General features: G+C 37.2%; 1 protein-coding gene across 2 annotated transcripts in view; it reads left to right on the top strand.

The window, feature by feature from the left end:
- LOC108742440 (ABC transporter G family member 14) overlaps nt 1–23,141 on the top strand; it is a 113,139-nt gene that overhangs the window by 82,984 nt on the left and 7,014 nt on the right. For both annotated transcript variants that reach the window (XM_018477659.1, XM_018477666.2), the window contains exons 2-5: nt 16,790–17,053; nt 18,274–18,556; nt 18,626–18,881; nt 18,961–19,134. In XM_018477659.1, the coding sequence (XP_018333161.1) occupies nt 16,790–17,053; nt 18,274–18,556; nt 18,626–18,881; nt 18,961–19,134 (977 nt within the window). The remainder of the gene's footprint in view (nt 1–16,789; nt 17,054–18,273; nt 18,557–18,625; nt 18,882–18,960; nt 19,135–23,141) is intronic.

The raw sequence follows: 23,141 nt of genomic DNA on the forward strand, positions 1-23,141 counted from the left end.
CTTACTTGGCGATTGCGACTACTATTAACTGCTGCAAAACGAATTTTGATACATGCATACTCATGAGAGTATTCAGTTCAGGGGAATAACGAGAGACGTGGGTTATGAATGTATTTTTCGTAATCCTTAACAGTTTCGGTTCTATTATTTTATGAGTACCACTAGACTCATCGTCAAATTCTAAAGAAAATGCTAAGCTTAACAAATATTCAAAAGCGGAACGGGAATGGATGTACTTATAGGGATGTTAAAAAATTTGAGAAGCGAATGAATCCACCAAAAAAATGCTTACTAAGACCTTTCATAAAAAAAAGTCGCTTCTGTGCTTACGAGCAAGATGCATGACTGGAGCGTGGTGTTACAAGCGAATGATGAGGTTACCATGGATAGAGAAGGTTAGAAATGAAGAGGTATTATAGAAAGAATACGACAACAGAGAAGTCCATGGAGGCCAATAAGAAAAAGGGGGGATAGGTTAGTACAACCACCTTTTCAGACATAAAGGGCTACTCAGAGACATACCATTTCGGTTCGATTCCGCGTCCGTCTGCCTTGGTCCAAGTTTTTCTGTGGTCTCCTTGGATCACTTAGGCAAATGCTGAGGCAGTAATATTCCACAGATAATCTTTCATTCTCTTCTGTCTTCATTTCGTCCGTCTCAACTTTCTCACCCGAACCACCACCCACCCATTCCCACGATTCCTGAAAGCAGGCTGAAGAGGGCCTTCCGCCCTACCTTCCGGCATAGTCCGGAGGGACTGCCCGCCCACTATCATTACTGGCTAGTGGGAATGAAACACCCAAAAGTTTTTTTTGACATACCATTGCTTAGCATTCGGGAGGACGCCGGTTCGATTCCGGGTCCGTCTGCCCTGGTCCAAGTTTTTCTGTGGTTTCTTTGGATCACTAAGGCAAATGCTGGGGCAGTAATATTCCACAGATAATTGTTCATTCTCTGGTGTCTTCATTTCGTCCGTCTCATCTTTCTCACCCGAACCACCACCCACCCATTCCCACGATTCCTGAAAGCAGGATGAAGAGGGCTTTCCGCCCTACCTTCCGGCATAGTCCGGAGGGACTGCTCGCCCACTATCATTACTGGCTGGTGGGAATGAAACACCCAAAAGTTTTTTCTTTTGACATACCAGAAGTAGAAATAGGAGTTAAGAAGAGTAGAGGTAGACCTAGATTAGATTACTGCTCACAAACAGTAACGGATGTGGCATGTTCTAGTTTTAGGGAAATGCGAAGATTAGCTCAGGATCAAAAGGAGTTGAGGTGCGTGTCCATACAGTCTTAGGATGGAGACCTTATGATGTTGAAGAACTTTCATAAGGTCCTCTGTTAGATTCAATTGGGAATCCAGACGTTTTTCAGCGATGTAGATTATAGATACTGGTTTGATTCCGGATTCATATGTCCTAATCCAAATGTTCCTGCGGCTTCCGTAGATCATTAAGACAATTGATGGGACAGTAACACTCTGCGTATAATATTTCATTTCTCTTTTGTCTTCATTTCATCTGTATCTTGTCTTTCTGTCTCCAATCCACCCATTTGTACGATTTCTAAGAGATGACTGAAGTTGGATCTCCTGCCCTACTCTCGGGCTTCGCACTGAGGTGTGGATCGAAGTGAGTGTCCACCTACCAACATTATTTGATGCCAAATATGAAAATCTATTCTCAGTTACTTTTCTTTACACGATAAGGTTAGGTTCCGATTTTTATAAAATCGTTTGTTACAATGATTAAATTAAGTAAGTCGGTCAGACTGTACTGATGTAATGTTTCTAAAAAGTGGCAATTTATGAGTTATCACCGACGAAGGTCAGTATATTACTTAATTCGCATTTTGTAACAATCTCGTCCAAGGAAGCCGGTACGTTTTAGCGGCGTTGTCTGCAACCATGCAGAAAATAAAATTGTGCACATATGTAGATACGTAATGCGTTTCTGGAAACGAACAGAAGTGTGTGGCGGTCAATTAAAACGAGTGGGAGGGGATATGGTGTTGTTCGTTTTTATTTTATAAATATATTTGTAACTAAAAATTCAATCGTCATGCCTCATAGACATTTAGGTGGCTCTATCTCTTATGGACACTTGATTTATTGAAATATCTGCCGTGTCCGTAAAGACACTTGTGTGCCTGCTGCGGTACCTCAGAACATGCAATCCTGGGTGATTGCGCATTACTATTCTGCTATCGTTTTAATTGCGATATTAAATACGAGCCGACCAATAATTTTCACGCCACTAGAAGACATTTAAATCCAATGACTTGAAATACTGAACCTATACATAATGTCAGTAATTTTAATAATAATGATAATAATAAACATTTACCCGAAGGTAAAGTTAATTGAAATTCTTGTTCAGTTCTTACTCAATTTTCTTCTCGTAAATTTCGTTCAGTAGGTTTTTATTGGATAATAATTGTAATTAGTAATATGCAAATGAAAAACAGAGAAAAATTTATCTACATAATTAATTGTTGATAATCGACTGTGAGAGTGTTACGCTCAGTTAATATTTATAAGAAAGAAATGCAAAAACTTCGCCATTTAACGCCTCACTCGTCTCTTTCGCGACGAAACAAGAAAGAAGTATTCAAGTGTTCGTGTTTCTTTGTATCCAAAGTCTATTAAACAGGACAACAACGTTTGGTTTGCTTTTGTTGTGGTTGGTTATATTCGAGTTTTAGGCATGTGTATTCACGTGTGTGTATGTATGTGTGAGTGTGTGCGTTGATAGTCCCGTTGCAAGATGTATTTTGATTGTGAGTAGCAGTCAGACATCATCGCCATCGGCTGATTTTGTGCATCATTAGCTGGTTCTATGTTACGAGGTTAATAGCACTACATTTATACCTATTTGATGGATTAAAATTGGCACTGATGCTTCACATTAAATCTTGTTACATCAGTCCATGATTCAAACGAAACTTTTTTTATGAATAGCAATTATTAACTAATGAAATTCAAATAAAACTGTCTCACAATTTTGATTTCCTTTTTTGCCGTATCTTTATCGAATGTACGATGATGTTCTTCCCTAATTTCAAGGACGAAAGCGCAACATTTTCTCTCTGCACTCGAGTAAGAACTGTCATTTACCTACACAATTTACGTAAAAAATGGGATACGGGCCTTGGTATGGCTATTCACATCCAGAAGGGAATGCTGTACTTTCTTATTCTTCTGGATCTAGCCGTTGGCGGACTCATGCCAACTCTTGTAATTTTATAAGAGCACTGCTCTCTTTAAACGTGGTTTATGTTTAGAAAAGTACCTACATAAATAAACAATGTGTTTTTAAAATTAAATATGTAATTACTTTTGATGTCCTTGGCTTTAAAGAAAACAACAGACTGTTACTCAACAATTCGATGACCCTGCAACTTGATCATTCTCGGTTTTCATTAATAAAATGCGCGCTCTAATGCGTATGCGTAACGACTAGGACAATTCAAATCTGAATTTTAAATGGATCTGTATCGCTCTTTAATCTATTCAAAATACGTTATTTAACCCTGCAGATTAATGGACATGATGACGGTGGAACGCTAAAAAGTCAATTTACGTTTCTGGCTTTCTGCTTTTATAGGTATTAGGACTTCCAACGTCTCTTTTGACCTTTAATTACTTAATGATATCCTGCTTTTCTCGTTGTAAAGGAAATAGACGCCCAAGTGCTGTTTATACTTTTCCGGCTTCACAGGAATCTGTTCCTTCCGTTTTAAATTGGCGTTCCAATCTCCTACATCCATTTTCCCTTCTTCACATCCGTCTATCGATTAGCCAATTGTTTCGTTCATGTTTCCACGTAATTATTCAAAAGGTCTTTTAATTAAAATAATAATTAAGAGGGTCCGTATTAATTATGTTAGTTTAATTGCAATTAAAACCGTTTTATGTTTAATTCCTACTTCATGATTCGTTCCCGTTTAAAACTGTCGCCCGTGCATTTGTGCATGACGAATGTGGTGCAAGCGAGGAAGCAAACGAACGAACGCTTTTTAAACCCCTTTACGAATGTCGTGGTGAGGAGCGGGTAAGAGTTCATTATCCCCGAAACCACTTGCATGCATATTACACGTTCATTGTGTACGTCATCGACCGCTGGCTACAAATATGTATACAAGTGCAAGTGCATTGTCGCCTGACATTTGACCCGAATTTCTGGAAGTGCGTACTCCCAAAACTGATCCCGGCAAGAACGAGTCCGTGCCGTTCGCGCGGTCGACGACCCACCCCTAGTCCCAGGTCGTTCAACCCTCCAAACAATTGCACATCGGCAAAGTGCAACGGGTCGGCCATTGACCCGCCCTCTGTTTAATGACTACGACCATTGCTACTGCGCTGCTGCTTCACATAAATATACGTATTTGTAAATTTGTATTGTGCCGAACTTAGAGAAAGTCGCCCGAATTGCAAATAACCGAAATGCGATATTGGATCTGAATCCTTACAAATACGTGTTTACAAAGAATCTTCTACGGTGCCGGTGACATGACATAAAAGTAGGGTGACCATTTTTTTACTAGGACAGTACTTTCTTTTCAAACACTACTCTACTGTCCTTTAAAGGTTTTTCATATACACATAAATGTCCTTTTCTCTAAAGATACACAAAACTCATCATCGTCATAAGATCATCAGTCCTAAGACTGGCGACAGAAAGACAAGACACAGATGAAATGAAGACAGAAGAGAAATGAAATATTGTACGTTGAGTATTACTGTCCCATCACTTGTCTTGATGATCCACAGAAGCCGCAGGAACATTTGGATTAGGAGATATGGACCAGGAAGCTATGATCTAGATCGTTAAAAAACGCCTGGATCCCCAACTGAATCTAACTGTGCCAGATACTACATCCACAAAAAATGTCACATGTTGGTGTTTGGAAAAAGCTGTGTAGAGCATCTTATGAAAGTTCCTCATCATCATAAGGTATAAGGTCGTCAGTCCTAAGACGGGTTGGACACGCACCTCCACTCTTTCCTATCCTGAGCTAATCTTCGTATTTCCCTAAAACTAGAATACCCCACATCCTTAACTATTTGCAAACAATAATCTACTCTGGGTCTACCTCTACTCTTCTTAACTCCCGTTTCTGCCTCTAATATGTCTCTGACATGTCTGAGAAGGTGTCTTCCAACCTATCTCGCCTATTTTTTATTGACTTCCATAGAGTCCTCTGTTCTCCTATTGTTTCTAATACCTCTTCATTTCTAACCTTCTCTATCCATGGTATCCTTATCATTCGCCTGTAACACCACGTTTCGAACGCTTCTAACTTTTTTTTTCCGCCGCGTCCACCCGTACAACGCCGCGCTCCAAACATACACCTTTAACAATCTTTTTCGAATTTCTATATTAATCCTTCGCGAGCATAGAGGTGACACAAAACTATATCCTATTTATTAGCTATTAGTAAACGCAATAATTTAATGGTTTTTCATGTTCTGCATATTGAATTCTATTGAACTACTATGACCATCTTGCTGTATGACAAGGATTCTCCTATAATAGGGATGGTAACTCTAGCATGTTGAAGAAAAATTAACATTTAACATTGTAAGTCTCCTTATTTCATTTTACTAAAACTATCTTCTACTATTGATTTTGTAAGTTTTTGCCTAACACCATTATATAATAACGTTAGTATGTACTTCAAACAATTTACTTATCTTGCTGAGTTTTTACAAAGCAATTGTGAGAAGCACTGACATACTTTCGAAAGAATTGGAAAATTTCTTGTTTATTTGCATTCGGTTATCATAACCAAGAAGAAGTCATTATTCTCATAATCAGATGTGTACACATTTATTACTACACGAACACGTTCTGTATTCCAACAGTAGTGGATACATGTATGTATTTACATTGAGCTGTTCGTGAGAGTTCGGTAGGTATACTATAATTGAATTACCCTTACGATTAGTTAGTTAAAATAATTACAATCCCTGCATATATAACGTACTACATACATTCATACACCATTAGCTTTTGTTTTGTTGCCAAGCTCTTAAATTTAACGTAAGTCAAACATCGCTAGCCGATAGCCCCCATATTTATAATTATAAACTTGATACAAAAGTGGCTTGCTGATAAGCTAATGAAAATGGATTATCTTTATTCCGCTGTTTCCTTAGCGGTTGTTATAATTGCATGTTTGCAACAACGTTCGTTAGTTTATTGCTCGCATGTGTAGGTAATTATATCATTGGGATTTCGCAAATAATTTATTTATATGATATACGTAAATCAGTCAGAGCCACTTTTCAAGTAGATTAAATCACTGTCAGGACAATTCTTTAATTAAATTTCCACCATATTACATTTATAAATTGTAATCATACCCAGTAGATTTACAAAAGTTGTTCAGGTTAGTCTTTCTAGTAAAAGAAAAATTTAAGTCTAAAAAATAGACTTGCGTTCACAGGGAGTGGAAATACAATGGTTTAAATGAGGATATTCTTGTTCTACCGTTATTAGAAGTGTATTATAACGGATGAGAATGAGGACAAGATCGTTCAAATGGGACAATACAGATGTTCTAGTGAGGTGGGGTAGGGGATGATAGAAATTTAAGGTTCTTGACCTCTGGTAACAAGTATTCAATGCAGCAGCTACCTACACTAGTTTACAAACAAAAAACTCAGGACCATTTACTAACGTTAATAAAGGTTAAAGAGATCCGTGAGAAAAATAGAGAGCGGTATTTCTATAGGATCTAATCATTTCAAAAATTACGTAGTACCTATACCCACTTCAACATGCTAATTCTAAGATTTGGAATCATTTTGTGCCAAAATTGCGATTCAAAACGTTTTTACTAACGTATGATTATAGTATAATTTCTTTAAGCAAATAAACATTCATCATTAAGCTTAGTAATAGTGAGAAACACCGCTAATAAAAAATTAACATAACCTCTACAATATCCTCAGTTATGAAAGAAGTTGTTGAGAATTGTAAGAATTTCGATCTCTAAATGTCCTACATTTTATTATTGCTTAATCCACCGAAAGGGTATATACTATAGCCACAACTTCAATTTTAAACACAGCAGTAGTTGCCTTTGTCTGTTTTATTACTGCTTTCGTGTTAAAAATAACAAATGCGTCTCTTATGACAGGGACGTCTCTAAAAAAAGACGCGGGAATGACACGCGCGTGAACTTGGAAGTTGTCAAAGGCAGCAAGAGATTTTTGACTGATGAATGTTTCTGTATTATTAATAAACAATGCATGTATATGTACACATAACGGAATGGGCTATTCCTCTAAATATTGGAACTCACTCGCACACTTGTATGCATTAACCTACTATCCGTTTCCACGATAGTCAAAAAACAAATTGAATTTTAATTCGGTTTAAGTAATAAAGTGATGGTCTTACTTTACAAGAAACCCTAACTAAGATTAAAGGATCTTTCGAGACTGTCTTGATTATGATTAATGATACGAAAAGGGTTATGGATACACCCCTGCAATGATGTTCACGTAACGACGACAGCGGCAATCTTTTTCATCATCGGAACATCATCTATATCGGAGGTCGATAGCACAAGGGTGATTCAACTCATTAAAATATTTCAACAATAAAAATGGTCGGATAAATAAGCGGTGCATGGATCGTCGTTTGCCCTCAAAGCGGATGCGCTCACTGCACCGAAATATTCCTGCGTCGGCGTCGTGTTTGTATTCTGTGTTGCACATCATCTGGACCCCGTAGTGAAAGAACTGGAAGTCTCTATTAGATGTTCAAGAACACACAATTTGAAGAGATGACGTATCGGTAGCGATTTTCCTTCCCGTAGTGGACTCAGAATAACCTCGAGAGGTAGCATTCAGGAATTACATAAACCCTGGCTAACTCCTAGTGGAGGGGTTTAATTTTCTCATAACGTTTCTTACAGAAGCATTAAAGGGGAGACCATATAAATCTTACAGAAGGACGCAATTATAAGATAATAATTAATACAGAGTTTGGTCTTCTTGTTCTCGCACTAATTATATCAACTCATGTATCGACTGATGGGTCACTGCTGAGGTTTTATGGTAGTGGAATATTCCTGTTTAGTTCTGAAAACATCCTTTAAGTTCCTGATGTGGTGCCAGTCTTGTCATCTGAATGCTTTATGCTTTATCATTTGGGGAAGTCAGGAAACCAGAAATCCCTTTTAAAGGAAGAGAGATGGTGTCTAAAAGCAGCATAATTTCGCTTATTCTTGACAAGACGTTTGCAAATACTCCTCCCCTAAATATTGGCATTACTAATGGGAGCAACAGTGAGTTTTTCAGGGTTCCCCATTTACTTGAATAGATGATATTTTCGTCTTGAACATTCCTTATTCCTAAGTTTTTCGAGTTCTGAGTGAGTCACCCAGTTAATATGTACCTATAATGAATGTATGCTACCGTCTGAGATGTACGACGACTACCTAAAACAAATAAATTGAATTAGTTCCGTCGACAGACTTTTCGAAACTCGAAGACTGCTTGTTTGTTGACGTAGCCCACATTCTCCTAAATTACTTATATGACTCGGCTTCCATCCATTCTTTACATCAAAAAACATTTTCCTGCTTTCACAACAGAGGAAACTACCACTAATAAAATTACCCGCAGCTTCTAGACCACCATACAACCAATTAAAATTTAATTGATCAACAACAAAAAAAAATATTTGTACGTCTCGCTACACAGGGAGAGTGGAACGGGGTGGGTTTTTAGAAATAATTTTTTATGGGACAGTGAACACGCAGAGAAATAGGGTACAGTAGTAATAATATAAGAAACGAGGTAGGGGCCATTTTGATAGAAAATGAGGAAAAGGCAGACAGGTGGAAAGAATATTTAGAGAACCTACACGCAGGCCGTGAGTTAGGAGATATATTAAAGAAGGAAGAAAGTGTGGAGATAGGTGAACTAGATTATCCTATAATGAGAGAAGAGTTCGATGTAGCATTAAAAAACTTAAAGAATAATAAAGCACCAGGTGATACTGGCGGAAATTTTAAAACATGCAGGATAAGAGGTTGGAGATCGTATCTTTAAACTAGTTAATCACATTATCGAAAGGGGAAAGTCCCGGAGTATTATAAACGGCGCGGATAGGTGCGAAACATTTAGAGAAATTAGCTTAACTTCCCATGCGTCAAAAATCTTAACTAGAATTGTACAGAAAAGGATGGAAAAAAGGGCAGAAGTACCATTAGGGGAAGATCAATTTGGGTTTAGAAGAAATAGAGGAACGCGGGAGGCCATTCTACCTTTACGGGTAACAATAGAGAAAACGACAGAGAAAGGAAAGAGCGTCTACATAGGATTTGTAGTTTTAGAAAAAGCTTTTGACAATGTTAAATGGGACAAGATGTTAAATATATTGAAAAATATAGGTTTGAGTTACAGAGATAGAAGAGTGATACTTAATTTGTTTAAAGAGCAATAGGCAGTTATAGAGCTGGGGCAGCAATGTAGAGAAGTAAATATTAGAAAGGGAATCAGGGAAGGATGCACACTGTCACCGCTACTTTTTAATCTATACATCGAAGACGCGATCAACATCATTAAAGACAGTACAACATAAGGGATAGATATAGAGGGATAAAATATTGGTATGCCTAGATAGCAGTATTAGCACCTACTCAGGCATGAAGGTCTAGTCAGAGACATAGAGGCAGAAACAAGAGTTAGGAGGAGTAGAGGTAGACCTAGGTTAGATTACTGTTCGTAAATAGTTAAGGATTTGGGGAAATGCGAAAGTACGTGTTCAATCAGTCTTGCGGTTGACGACCTTATGATGATAAGTGAAAACGCTTGATGGATCGACAAAGTCAAAAGCTGGATTTGTGGAATTCATAGTTTGTTTAACATTGGATGGAATCGAAACTCCTTGCGGACCCACTTTTAGATCCAGGGATGATATGTATTTTCAAATCCTTTGACAGTTGGTCTTAATCTGTTGTCACTAGTTAGATCCATATTCAAAAGACAAAAGACATTCATATGTAAAAAACAACGGTTTTGTTTCCGATATTCTATCCTTGAATGATAAATGTACCTAATTGCATATCCCATGATAAACTCCGTTTTAGATTCAAGTCTAGCCTAACCGGATTCACGTTAAACCTGTATCTTGACACAGATAATTATCAGAGTCTTACGAATGGAAATCGATTTTGAACATTTGTTGGCACGCACTTTGGGGTAACGTGTCCGTTCGTATTCGATAACAATTTTGCATGTCATTGAACGATAAGTCGCTCCGATAGCTGCCTTTTGGGCTCCTCCAAATTGAGACGAAGCGAATACTTTGCATACGTGTATATATAATGTATGTATGTGTGCATAATATAATCGTGTAACTCGATAATCTTTTCATCATTTAAAGCGGAAACCAATACGCAGGTGTCGATGACAGGTGTTGTTTTCATTAACCCAAAACGCACGACGGGGTCGTTGACCAGGTCGCTCTCCATCACCGCCCCTCATCAGGTTATAGACCGGTCTGTCTTCCCCCTATTAGATACTGACCGAAATAGGGTACGTGACAGTAAATGGAAAGTACATACGGAAAAGATCTGATGTTTATAATATAACTGCAGTTGACTGTAGGTTTTCGTGATAAGATTTTGAGTAAATGAAATGGGTTTCTTCATTAGATCCGAAAATGATACTAACGGCGCTCAAAATCGGTTTAATGAGTGTGAACTGACTAGATTCAATCTCTAACTGATCGTGAGAAATAGCACTTTGGTTGTCGAAACGCATTTTAGGTGTTTATGCTTTTGAGTGTTTCATTTCGTTCAGTTCTATTTCATTTTCGGCGTTCCCTCGCATCATACTTTTGTAGGTTATTGGCAACAGTAGATAACTTACAATTTAATTTTTTTTTTGTTTATTTTAACCTCGAGGAGGGGAAATCTTCTAAAGACACTCCCCAAGGGGGGTAGTGTCGGATTCACTCCTGGTGGGAGCGCCTACCGACTAAAAGCCCTCCTCGAGATGGTAGTTCAGCCTAGTGGTTATGACTACCGGGAGAAGATGGGAGAAGTTTGGGGAAGGGGAGAGGGTTGAGTGGGAGATAGGTAAAGAGGTGAGGGAGGGAAGTTGTGGAGACGAACTGTGAAGAGGGTGGCCCAACACTAAAAAGGAATGATGGCTACTCGCGCTTAAAAGCGAAGTACAATTTAATGAATCCAATAGGCGATAAAACATCTGACTGGATCGTACGTTTCTCTAAAATTTGTACATACACGTCATAACCATGTCACATTGGAAATTGATCATACAGTTGGAATTTAAATTCCCCATTATATTAAATAGACATATACATATATCTAGAGTACCTGCCTTCTGCTAGGATTCTTTACTAGAACCTCCGTTCAATAATAAAACGATTGCGTAACGGTTTTTTGGCACGTTACCTGTTCCAACTATGTGAAATAATTATCGACCGTTTCCGTTAGTTTTATATAATCACCTACTGGGACCCGTCCATATCTTGTAGTATTTACCGTCGTTGTCGTCTCGTCGACCACCGAATTCTTTTCAAATGCTTTTACAAAGGTGTCAAGGTCATTAAAAACATTTTGAGAGCGTACTACCAGTTGACGCATGAGACAATGGACGATTCCTCGAAATATTTCTGGCCTCATTATGAACATGAGGTAATTTAGTTGACGTACCATCGTACGTACTGTAGTTTTTTTTTTATTAGTTTACCGTAATTTTATTTAGAACTGTTGGAACACCGTAAGTGCAAGTTCGCGAAAAAGTATACAACTACATATCATTTCCGAATCTTTGTGGGTATTATATATATTCCAATAGGGTACATAACAGTAATAGGAAAGTAGAGCAGGTCGAGTACACCTAATGGAGGAGAGATATGGTTCTGCATAGAATAAGTCAGTCGGAAATGAAAATGAACATTTTTCTCCAAAATTATTACAGTACGCGAAACGAACTCAATATGTTGTGATGTCATTACTCATGTTCCGTATTGCATTGCGCATGAAGCTAGTAGTTCAAATGTACCACAACATTATAACATGTTTTATCATAGCGACATGTGGAAAAAGTAATGCTCGCAAACATAGATGAGACAAGTAGAGAAAGAGAGAAATGTAAATTTGTTGTTTCTTGTAACCAGAGACTTGTAACGTGGAAATTTTATTTTTATATGTATTCTACAGGCAATGTTCATATTTATTGCTCTTATTAGTCACTGTTTCTCTTAGTTTATTTGCATCAAATTCGTGGATGCTATTAATAATTAACAGTTCCCCTATTGTAGGTACCTTTTGGCGATAATTACACGGATTTAAATTTAATGCCCTTTTTCACACGTTTATCATGTCATAAGGCTAGACGCACTGTAAATCCTGTTGTTAATACAAATAGACATGTTGTAAAATTTACTTTTGCATGAAAATCTATGCGAAACAATTTTTGTTTGTTTATGATTTGGATGTAAAGCTACCTAATACTTGTTAACTGTCAAATGCAAAGGTTAAGAACCTGGAACCTAAATTGGATTTGTCTCGTCGAGTAAATCATGGACGACACTTGTTGAAATTACGTAACATAAAAATGACGGTAGATGGGGGAATATCCGAAAATAGCTTTGTTATTTACGAAGAAATACTTATTGTGTGAAGGTTCTTTAAATTTATGAAAAAGTAAGAGAACAAGGGCCAATAACATTGTTACTTTACCTTATCTTCCTCTGTGTTTGGTTCATTTACCTTTGCTATTCAGCAGATATATTGTGTGTTCGTAATTCCTGTTTATGTACTCGACTTGTCATATCAAAGTTTATATATGAAACAGGAAGTTGTGTGTATAAAAACATTTCAGCGATATTACCTGAAAAAATACACGTCTGTGATATAAATTTCTTCAATTTACTTTGACTATGTTAATCATTTCAAATTTTTTTCTCGGAATCATCATTTTCAATTTCTTCTGTTTACCCAACGCCATGTTAACATTCGAAAATAAATACATTAATGTGATCCAGTTTTTCGCATAGGTCAGTTGCATAAAAATTACCAAGCATTTTTTTTTTCCTATTACAAGATCAACAGCTCCGTGGTGCACATATAGTACGTTCTCACAGTCACTTAATTACACTTCTCTGCAAATTCTGTTATGAAATTGGATATTCCTCTAAAGTTTGCATTGCCGTACAAGTGCGTGTTTATAAACACGAGCAGTTTATTGACCCGTCCAGGCGTTGCCAATAACTTTTTAGGCACGTATTCGCCTCTATTTTAAGACAATACTTACCCAAATTAATTAATATAAAGAGTATAAAAATCATAAATCCACGAAGAGCTTCCTAGCTGTATATCATTCAACTTCTGGGACCTTCCATGTTTTGTTATTCGCCACAGTCATTTCAGATACATATCTTCTATTTGTTTTCAAAACATAGCTACGTTTTTCATTGAATATTAATACTGTTTACGTTTGCATACACAAAATAAAATATCTCATAGATTTGAGTATGAATCAAAATTAATTTTCTAAAAGTCGTCAGACTATAACCAACCAAATGGCTGAGATAATTTAGGGACTGTCTTCAGTTTTTAATGATAATCGTCGCAGTTGCTCGATTGTATTTCCAAAATAAAATGATCATTACAACAATGGATGTAGATTTTTATTCGATGAAAATGTCCACCAGAGTCTACATCATTACATTTGTGTTCATACAAATTAAATTAGTTTATTAATAGCTACAGAAATCACTCCACAACGAATCATGCAGATACGGGAACCTTAAAAACTGTTGGTTAATACTAGTGAGTGGGCAGTCGCCCTGGACTATGCCGGAGAATTGCGTGGAAGGTCCTCTTCCGGTTTTTTTTTTTTGGAACTGGTGGGAGTGGGTGGATGGTGGCGGGAATGAAACGGACGAAATGAAGACTGAAGAGAGTCAAAGATTATTTATGGAGTATTTGCTTAAATGATGCAAGGAAATAATAGAAAAACTTGGACGCAGGCAGACGGATTCGGAATCGTACTGGAGGACAGCGCTAGGCATTGGTCTAAACTCTTAGTCTCTAGGTTATGTCACTCTTGTAAAATACAGGTGGAACGTTGTGAATAGACTCAAATTCTTTCTCTGTTTACTAAACAGCAGTCCTATGTATAAGGTGCGTCTCAAATTTAGTTTGGCAGGTGCATACCCTTTCAGGGCCTTACTAAACCATACAAGATACTATTGGGATCCGTCAAATGGGTATACACCATCTGGTGGCAAAATTTATAACTCGAATGAAGGAAAAATTTACATAGGAACTATGCACGCAACAATTTCCTTTCCGAGGCTTTGTGTCAGCCCAATCACATATTGTGTCAATACTTATCATTTTATCGTAATTTAAAAACTTGGAAATTGCACGGTACACTATAGGAACTACGATAAAGTTTCCCTAATCGGCGCCATGTTTTTAGGCTCCTCCCATTTGACGGATCCCAATAGTTAACAGTAATAAATATCTATAGATTACTTGCCATTTTTTATCGTGTTCGAAAGACTAGCCCAAGTTTTTTTTATATTTTTTTCTGGTTTGTTTAGTTGGCGCTGTACATTTTCTCCAAACATAACTTCCGGTACACCAAACGGATTAGAAGATAATACACCTGCCTTTTCCACATCCATAATTTGTAAGATGTAAAGAATTGTTACAGTAGGCACACACTACAATTAAAATACCTAGTTTATGTACCACCCTGTTGTTGGCAATGGTATGCGACCTTTTCCGAAGCAAATTTAAACATTTACATATAGTCTGTTTCGATTTGAGTAGAATAACAACAACTTCCGTTGGATGAGCGTATACACATTACATACTCGGTGTCCTTTTTCTCTATATTTGATGTTCTGTGTGTGCTGAAGGATGCGCTACAATGTAAATTGTTCAGACCTTACGCAAAATGTTTGCCTTTAAAGGTTCGTGAGTCATTTCGTTGGATTTGCACAATATAGTGTTTAAATTTAAAATTGCGCAAGTGAAATCGTCTTCGTTACTATCGCTATCAGCGATGTAGCCGCATTGTAAATAAATACTGAAAAGAAATTATGTAAACAAATATGCACCTATCTACACACCTATGTTGGTGAAAAGGTGTACCAATAATGTGTTTCCTTATTAAGATGCTATTAATGTTTTCAACTTATGTATACTACATCTTTACTGGATTTTAATCGTTTCTTTTCCTGCCTAATGACATACCTGTTTGTCAGTTGGGAATTAATCGAATTAATTTTCAAGGATTTGATTGTAAAATGGACCAGACGAACACAAAACAGTATCAGTTCTTACTGCAGTTGGAAAAAATTAGGCCATTATGTGCCTTTCATTCGAAACCAAGAAAAACTTGTACTCGCTGCAAATGATAAGGATGCAGCAATTGTCTTCTTTGAAATCGAGGATTTTGTCCTTACAGCAGCGGTATAATTCATACCCATTAATACATATCATGTTACTAATCGTTTTTTTTTCGTGCCTAATGACATACATGTTTGTCAGTTGGGAGTTAATCGAATTAATTTTCAAAGATCTGATTGTAAAATGGGCCAGACGAACCCAAAACAGTATCAGTTCTTACTGCAGTTGGAAAAAATTAGGCCATTATGTGCTTTTCATTCGAAACCAAGAAAAACTTGTACTCGCTGAAAATGATAAGGATGCAGCAATTGTCTTCTTTGAAATCGAGGATTTTGTCCTTACAGCAGCGGTATAATTCACACCCATTAACACATATCATGTTACTAATCGTTTCTTTTCGTGCCTAATGACATACATGTTTGTCAGTTGGGAGTTAATCGAATTAATTTTCAAAGATCTGATTGTAAAATGGGCCAGACGAACCCAAAACAGTATCAGTTCTTACTGCAGTTGGAAAAAATTAGGCCATTATGTGCTTTTCATTCGAAACCAAGAAAAACTTGTACTCTCTGAAAATGATAAGGATGCAGCAATTGTCTTCTTTGAAATCGAGGATTTTGTCCTTACAGCAGCGGTATAATTCACACCCATTAACACATATCATGTTACTAATCGTTTCTTTTCGTGCCTAATGACATACATGTTTGTCAGTTGGGAGTTAATCGAATTAATTTTCAAAGATCTGATTGTAAAATGGGCCAGACGAACCCAAAACAGTATCAGTTCTTACTGCAGTTGGAAAAAATTAGGCCATTATGTGCTTTTCATTCGAAACCAAGAAAAACTTGTACTCTCTGAAAATGATAAGGATGCAGCAATTGTCTTCTTTGAAATCGAGGATTTTGTCCTTACAGCAGCGGTATAATTCAGACCGATTAATACGTATCATGTCACATTATTGTAACAATTGTTCTACAGGGACTGACCTACACTAATAATTGATGTTGTATTGCTCAAATAGTTTATTGAACTGTACAAAGTTTAAGCGTTAAAATAATAAACTGCTACTAGAGGTTGACTGTAACATAAACACTCAGAATGGCATTTAATCTAATCTAACAAATAAACAATACATGAGCAAAAAATATAAAACAAATAGTAGACTGATGCTAATAATCATCAGCTGATTGAGCAGCGTTGGAGGCCGTATATATGAACCAGGACCGGAATTGAATTAACTACTTTTTTTTTTGAAAACGGTGAAAACAGGGACATTTTAGTTCGGCACGTGTCTGTTACACCCTATACAATTGATAATTCAGTTCACGATCTTCTCAAAACATTAATTTGTTGGTTTCTCTTCCAGATCAGAATCGACAACAGTACACTTTCCATGCCTGATAACAGATCACCGACCGTTGCCTGTTCATCTGGCTTTTCGTGGTTTGTCGGCCAGCGCTGGAGACAGACAGATCCTAAAGGATGTCGACGGTCTTGTCCGGCCTGGCCAACTATTGGCCGTACTCGGACCCTCAGGTTGTGGCAAAACCACTTTGCTCAATTGCCTCAGTGGACGGCTTCGGATCGATTCCGGACAAATATTACTCAACAGAGAACCGTTATGTAAAAGGTTAGACATGTTAGAATCGTTTTATTATTTACTATTTATTGTCCTTAAATTTTGACTAGGCGACCAAACTACATTCTAATCTTTACTTTAATCTTTATTAATGTTTCAAATAATGTTCTTTCAAATCATAGAAAAATCTCATTTCGTTGGCTGGCGAATCGTGTCTATAGCAATTCCTATGTAAATTCTAAAACTAAAAATTTCTTTTTAATATGTATAATGAAGCCTTTATAAGAATATCAGAAAAATACGTAATCCTAAAATGTAGCATCGTGCTACAGATGGCGTTTACTGCGCCATTTGTAGTATTTTCTAAAACGCACTGTTAAGACAGCAGGTAAAAGTTGGTCTGTGTTCTGTCGGGGCTGTCTGCGACGCGCTGATGAGATCCAAAAAGATCGAAATCGCGATCCGCGTCTGGCAGTTTCGACAGAATACAGACCACTTCGAATTATTTTATTCGATTATGGTAACGTGCCTATCACGTTGAGGTTAGCTACGCCGGGATTCATTTTCAGCAAGTAGATATCCACACAAGTGGACCTTGTTGGAGCATACGTAATCCTAAAATGTAGCATCGTGCTACAGATGGCGTTTACTGCGCCATTTGTAGTATTTTCTAAAACGCACTGTTAAGACAGCAGGTAAAAATTGGTCTGTGTTCTGTCGGAGCTGCCTGCGACGCGCTGATGAGATCCAAAAAGATCGAAATCGCGATCCGCGTCTGGCAGTTTCGACAGAATACAGACCACTTCGAATTATTTTATCAGAAAAATGTTTGATTGTATGTATATTTAATCCATAATTTATATTTTTTGTTATTGTTGGCAGCGTCATTGTTCTGTTAAGTAAACGTGTAGTGGTTGCGAAAAGAAATAATTGCGACAACATCCTTAATTGTACTGGTCACAAAATACGAGCAGCTGTGGCGCTTCCTTCACCATGATTTATGGAAGATTTAGCGATATAATTCCGTCGCTATCTTCAATAGCGCGGCAGTAGGCGACGGTGAAGTGCCATAATTCTTTTTGGCGATGTTACAAAGAATTGTGCTACTTTTTCTTGTTTCGAAATTGGGACGCGAGTTGTATTTTTGCAGGCATTCGCGATTTGTTTCTCGCTTCCTAAATGCGACGCGACGCTACACGACAAGAATAAAGTTCTTTCTGATCTACCAAAATACCATTTGGAAAGATCCTAGTTTTCCCGTTTCTTTGCAGGTGGAAGAGGAGGATCTGTTATGTCCTTCAGCAGGATATTTTCTTTCCAGACCTCACATTACGTCAAACATTGGAGTTTCAAGCGCGACTGCGTCTTCCGGATTCTATGAGCCATTCTCAAAAGATGCAATACGTGGATCATATCATTGACGTTCTCGAGTTGGGCGGCTGTCAAGATACCATTATCGGAGATTATATCAAAAGGGGTCTTAGTGGCGGAGAAAAGAAGAGGGCAAACATTGCCTGCGAACTTCTCACCAATCCATCACTGATGCTATTGGATGTAAGTTTTGACACCGCAATATACATCAAACCTTCAACTCCATTTCCACGTTTTGCTTTTCTTGATTAGGAGCCCACGTCTGGTCTAGATTCTCATGCAGCTTACAGTCTTATGTCAACGTTGAAGAGGTACGCGGTGTCAGAAGGTAAAACTGTGGTCGTAACGCTACATCAACCCTCATCTCAAATTTTTCATCTCTGTGATAAACTTTTGCTTCTCTGTGGGGGGCGTTCTGCCTACTTCGGAGACACGTCGAAAGTCGTGGATTTTTTCAGTAGTGTTGGACTGAACATCATGCCTCATTACAATCCTGCTGATTTTATATGTAAGTGTTTCTTATTCATAGTATTTATCGCAAGTAAGTAAAAACTTTCCAAAGTTTTTCAATTAGTCGTTTGTTACAGTGGAACAGATAAAAGGATCTGGTGAAGTTCGACAGAAAGTAGTACAAGCCGCGTTGGAAGCACGGAAACGGAAAGATTATCCCGTGGAGCTCCAGAATAAAGACTGTGTTAATATTTTAGATAAATATGGAGACACTGGGAGGAACATACACTGCCAATATCCCCACTTGGACCGTAAGTATATCCTTATCAATTGCCCAATTGGGATCCGTCAAATGGGAGGAGCCTAAAAACATGGCGCCGATTAGGGAAAATTTATAGTAGTTCCTATAGTGTACCGTGCAATTTCCAAGTTTTTAAATTACGATAAAATGATAAGTATTGACACAATATGTGATTGGGCTGACACAAAGCCTCGGAAAGGAAATTTCGTTGAAGGTGAGCGTGTTTTTAATTCCAATCACATTATAAAATTCGGAAATAACAAATCCGGAAGCTAGCCTTCAAATTCCGTCAAGTTTACTGCCTACTTTTTACAAACTTCGGATTTAAAAAGTGATTCACGTTATATAATTGGTGAGGTGATTCTGGGTGATTTAAGCAATATCATATCAATGACTTGCACGTGCAAAGCCGATTTAAGAGAACGTTGCAAACACATTATTGCAACTTTGTTGTATTGCAGCAGGTAGGTTCTTAACCTCAAAATACTTATATCGTATCATTAGAATTGTGTTAAATCAATTACACAGGAATAAATAATTTCTCACTTTATAATTTTAGTATGATTCTAGTTTTAAATATTAAGGTTATGGCTGATGGTAAATACTTGCTGAAATATAATCATGTGCATTAAAATGACGTGAACAAATTTTTATTCCGGAATTCACTTCTTTGATACCTACTGCTTTCATCCAAGCTTCTATTAGTTTACTTTTTTCTCTAATTTTCCGAATATATTTTTTACATATATAAAACGGTTAGTTTTTATTGGAAAGTAGTTAATGTAGGTGAAGAGTGAAGATCTATGTCTGAAGTGCTATTGCAGCTTTTCACTGAACATATTAACTTTTTATTTGATTTAACTTTAGAAGAAAACTTCGTCGACTCCATCATCAAAAAAATTTTTACTTTTTTAACGTGTTTTATTATTTTAATAAACAATTTTACAATTTGCGTGCACAGTTCCTATGTAAATTTTTCCCTCATTCGAGTTATAAATTTTGCCACCAGATGGTGTATGCCCATTTGACGGATCCCAATTGAAATGCACCCCTTAATAAAGAAATTACGCAATACCTGTTTAGTTTTGTATCTAACGTTTCAAAGACCAAGTCCTTGGTCTATTTACCTAAATGCTACTAATTAGTAGAAAAATAGCGTAAATGTTATCAATGTATGAATCTCCAAGAAGGCTTTTCCGCTATTTAAAAATAACCTTTGCAGTAGTTTATGCGAAAACATGTTTAATCTTCTTCCGTGAAAGGTAAAAGTTAATCAAACTGTATAATTAATGCTAATGAGGTGTTGGTGATCTCTGCTACAGTAAATATCCTTCTGATAATTAAAAAATAAGGTCGTGGACTAATTGTAATTTTTAGATAAACTAATGATTTGATAATAATTCTTATTAAAAGAAGGCGTGGATATTATGATGTGCTTTTAATACAAAATAAAATTAATTAACCCTTCTGGAAACCTGATTTTTTCAATTGTTTCGGTTTCTCTACTGCACGGTCTAACATTGGTGGAAGATCGAAACAATAAGGCAATAACTAGAGGTTTCCAATGTCCGGCGATTGTTTTATCAAGAACAACCCTGCACTTTGAGTAATGTGGCACGATGAGCTTTCACGGAAATGCAATACATGTGTTATTACGCCGAGCGTTTTAGATACGCTTGCGTGAAACGTGTACCCGATTGTCTCCGGTACTTTTTTTAATAATCGTAAAATGATGCAAAGACCAATAAGGTAGGTACGGATAAACCCAGGTGGGCTCGTGTATTGGACTCTCCTGAATATAGATGAAATGTTTAAAATCGCAAGCATTCATCGTCACATAACCTAAGATGCTTTGCGTAATGCAAAATTAAGAGGTGTTTTTATTGAATTCAATAACACAAATTACTTTCTTCATATGTGTGTCTCTTTATTACTCGCCATTAATACTATATCATCCGCGTAAGGTACTGTCCGTACTCTCTTCTTTCCCATGACCACTCCTTCCATTTGAATTTTCCTCATTGTATTTTCCAGATCCACAAAAGCTAGATTGAAAGGAGTTGTACTCGAGGGACATTCTTGTCTCACCCCATTAATCGTGCTAATTTTTTCAGAAATTTCTTCATTGATTCTCACTTTAAATGATGTTGCTTCATACATTTCTTCTATTATTTTCCCTTATTTCATATTTATTCCTTTTTCGTCCATTATACTCTATATTTTCTTCCTGTCTATCCTGCCAAAGGTTTCTTTCATACCAGCAAAGAATAGGAAGATTTCTTTCTTTATTTCTTCCTCAATGGCGATCTTTACTATGTATATTGCATCCAGTATCCCTTTCCATTTTCTGTAACCTATTTGTGTACCATCCATGAGATTCTTAAGATGCTTTGCGTAATGCAAAATTATGAGGTGTTTTTATTGAATTCAATAACACCGTGTAGTTTGTCCATATCGCGAGCTCTTTCATTTTTTCTCTCAGTGAACATAATTACTAAAAACTGCAGAGAAAGAAACAAACATACGGCCTGAGACATTCTTTACTTGTCTTGTTTAGAGGCGCAATATATTGTACCACTAATATTGTTAAGGCGTTTTGATTTTGCCAGAATATATAATTGTGATTTTGCATTGGCATTTTTACGGAATTTAAGGCATTTGGGATTGTAGATATCAATATGAAGCTTAACGTCTGCAACGGTGTGGCCCACCCTTGGCCCACGCAGAAAAAGGAGCTGGGTATGTTCATGGCCGAGACCTTTAATTTGATCAATGGTGCAAATACCTGCGATCTAGGCAAACACTACTTCAAAATTGCTATTTACCTCAGTAGCTATATTGATAAGTCCATTTCTGCCGTAACTCAGAGCCGGGCAAACTCGGATCTTTTGCATCCCGAGTGCTCCTCAAGGTTAACCAAGTAGCTCCTCATTGATCCTACGAGTGCGAGTGAGATGATTCTTTCCTTTTCTTATCCCTTCCATTTCGTAGGTGAGTCCCCTCTTCCATAGCCAAATCCAATAGTTTTGCGAACGTAGTAACGAAAATTTTCGTAGGTATTATTTAAGTTGCGTGAGTGGCTTCGCTCGTCTACGGGATGAAGGGGCTTGATATGGGAGTGGAAGGGAGAAGAAAAAGACAAAACAAAATTATTTATTACTGCTTACTCTCTCGTACTTATAGAAGGGTATGGAGTGACTCAAACTAACCTCATGTTTTGGATCCTGCGAAGTTAAAGTTTGCCCGGCTCTGCCGTAACCTAACCCTTTTTTCTAATACATGTCCATCATTTTTAAATTCTAATAAATATTTGTGTGCTGGACATACGTATATACACTTTAGAAATGGAATATGTAGGAACACAATAGGTGCTATTTCACTCGCCATCAGCGAGTTCTATTGACAACTGTTTTATGGTTGGTTCGTGAAAGAATGCCGGTCGCATTTCTTTTTAAAATTCTTCCTCAACTAAACATTCAGCAGGTAGACTGTTAATAACTTCCTTTGTTCATTTGATAGGTAAATCGATTACGTTTAGAAACACACGCACACACACAAGGCAATATTATTATGGTATATTATGTTGCTGTAATCCGAGCTCATTATAGTATCGAGTTCGCTAATTTTTAATTGCTTCATTTCTCACTCGAGGGATACCAGATACGTTCTGCAATATGGTTAACTGGGAAGTAAGCCAAAGTGATCACTGATCGATACGGTTGTTCTATGCCACTGTACATAATCGAATTTGATGGCTTCTCAAGGAGAACACCTAATAAAAAATAATGAATTTAAAATAAATATAGTAATTTAGTAATTTTTAGTGGCTGATTTTAGATACCTAGCAAGTCAGATAAGTGAGGATGGAAGGAGTAGTAGGGATATAAAGCAGAGGATAGCGCAGGGCCGTGTCGCCTTTAATAAAAAGAAGTCACTTCTATGCTCGCGAACGGTTAATTTAGAAATTCGAAAAAGGTTGTTAAAGGTGTATGTTTGGAGCACGGCGTTGTACGGGTG

The sequence above is a fragment of the Agrilus planipennis genome, unplaced genomic scaffold, assembly GCF_000699045.2.
Source record: "Agrilus planipennis isolate EAB-ADULT unplaced genomic scaffold, Apla_2.0 scaffold3, whole genome shotgun sequence".
Lineage (NCBI taxonomy): Eukaryota > Metazoa > Arthropoda > Insecta > Coleoptera > Buprestidae > Agrilus > Agrilus planipennis.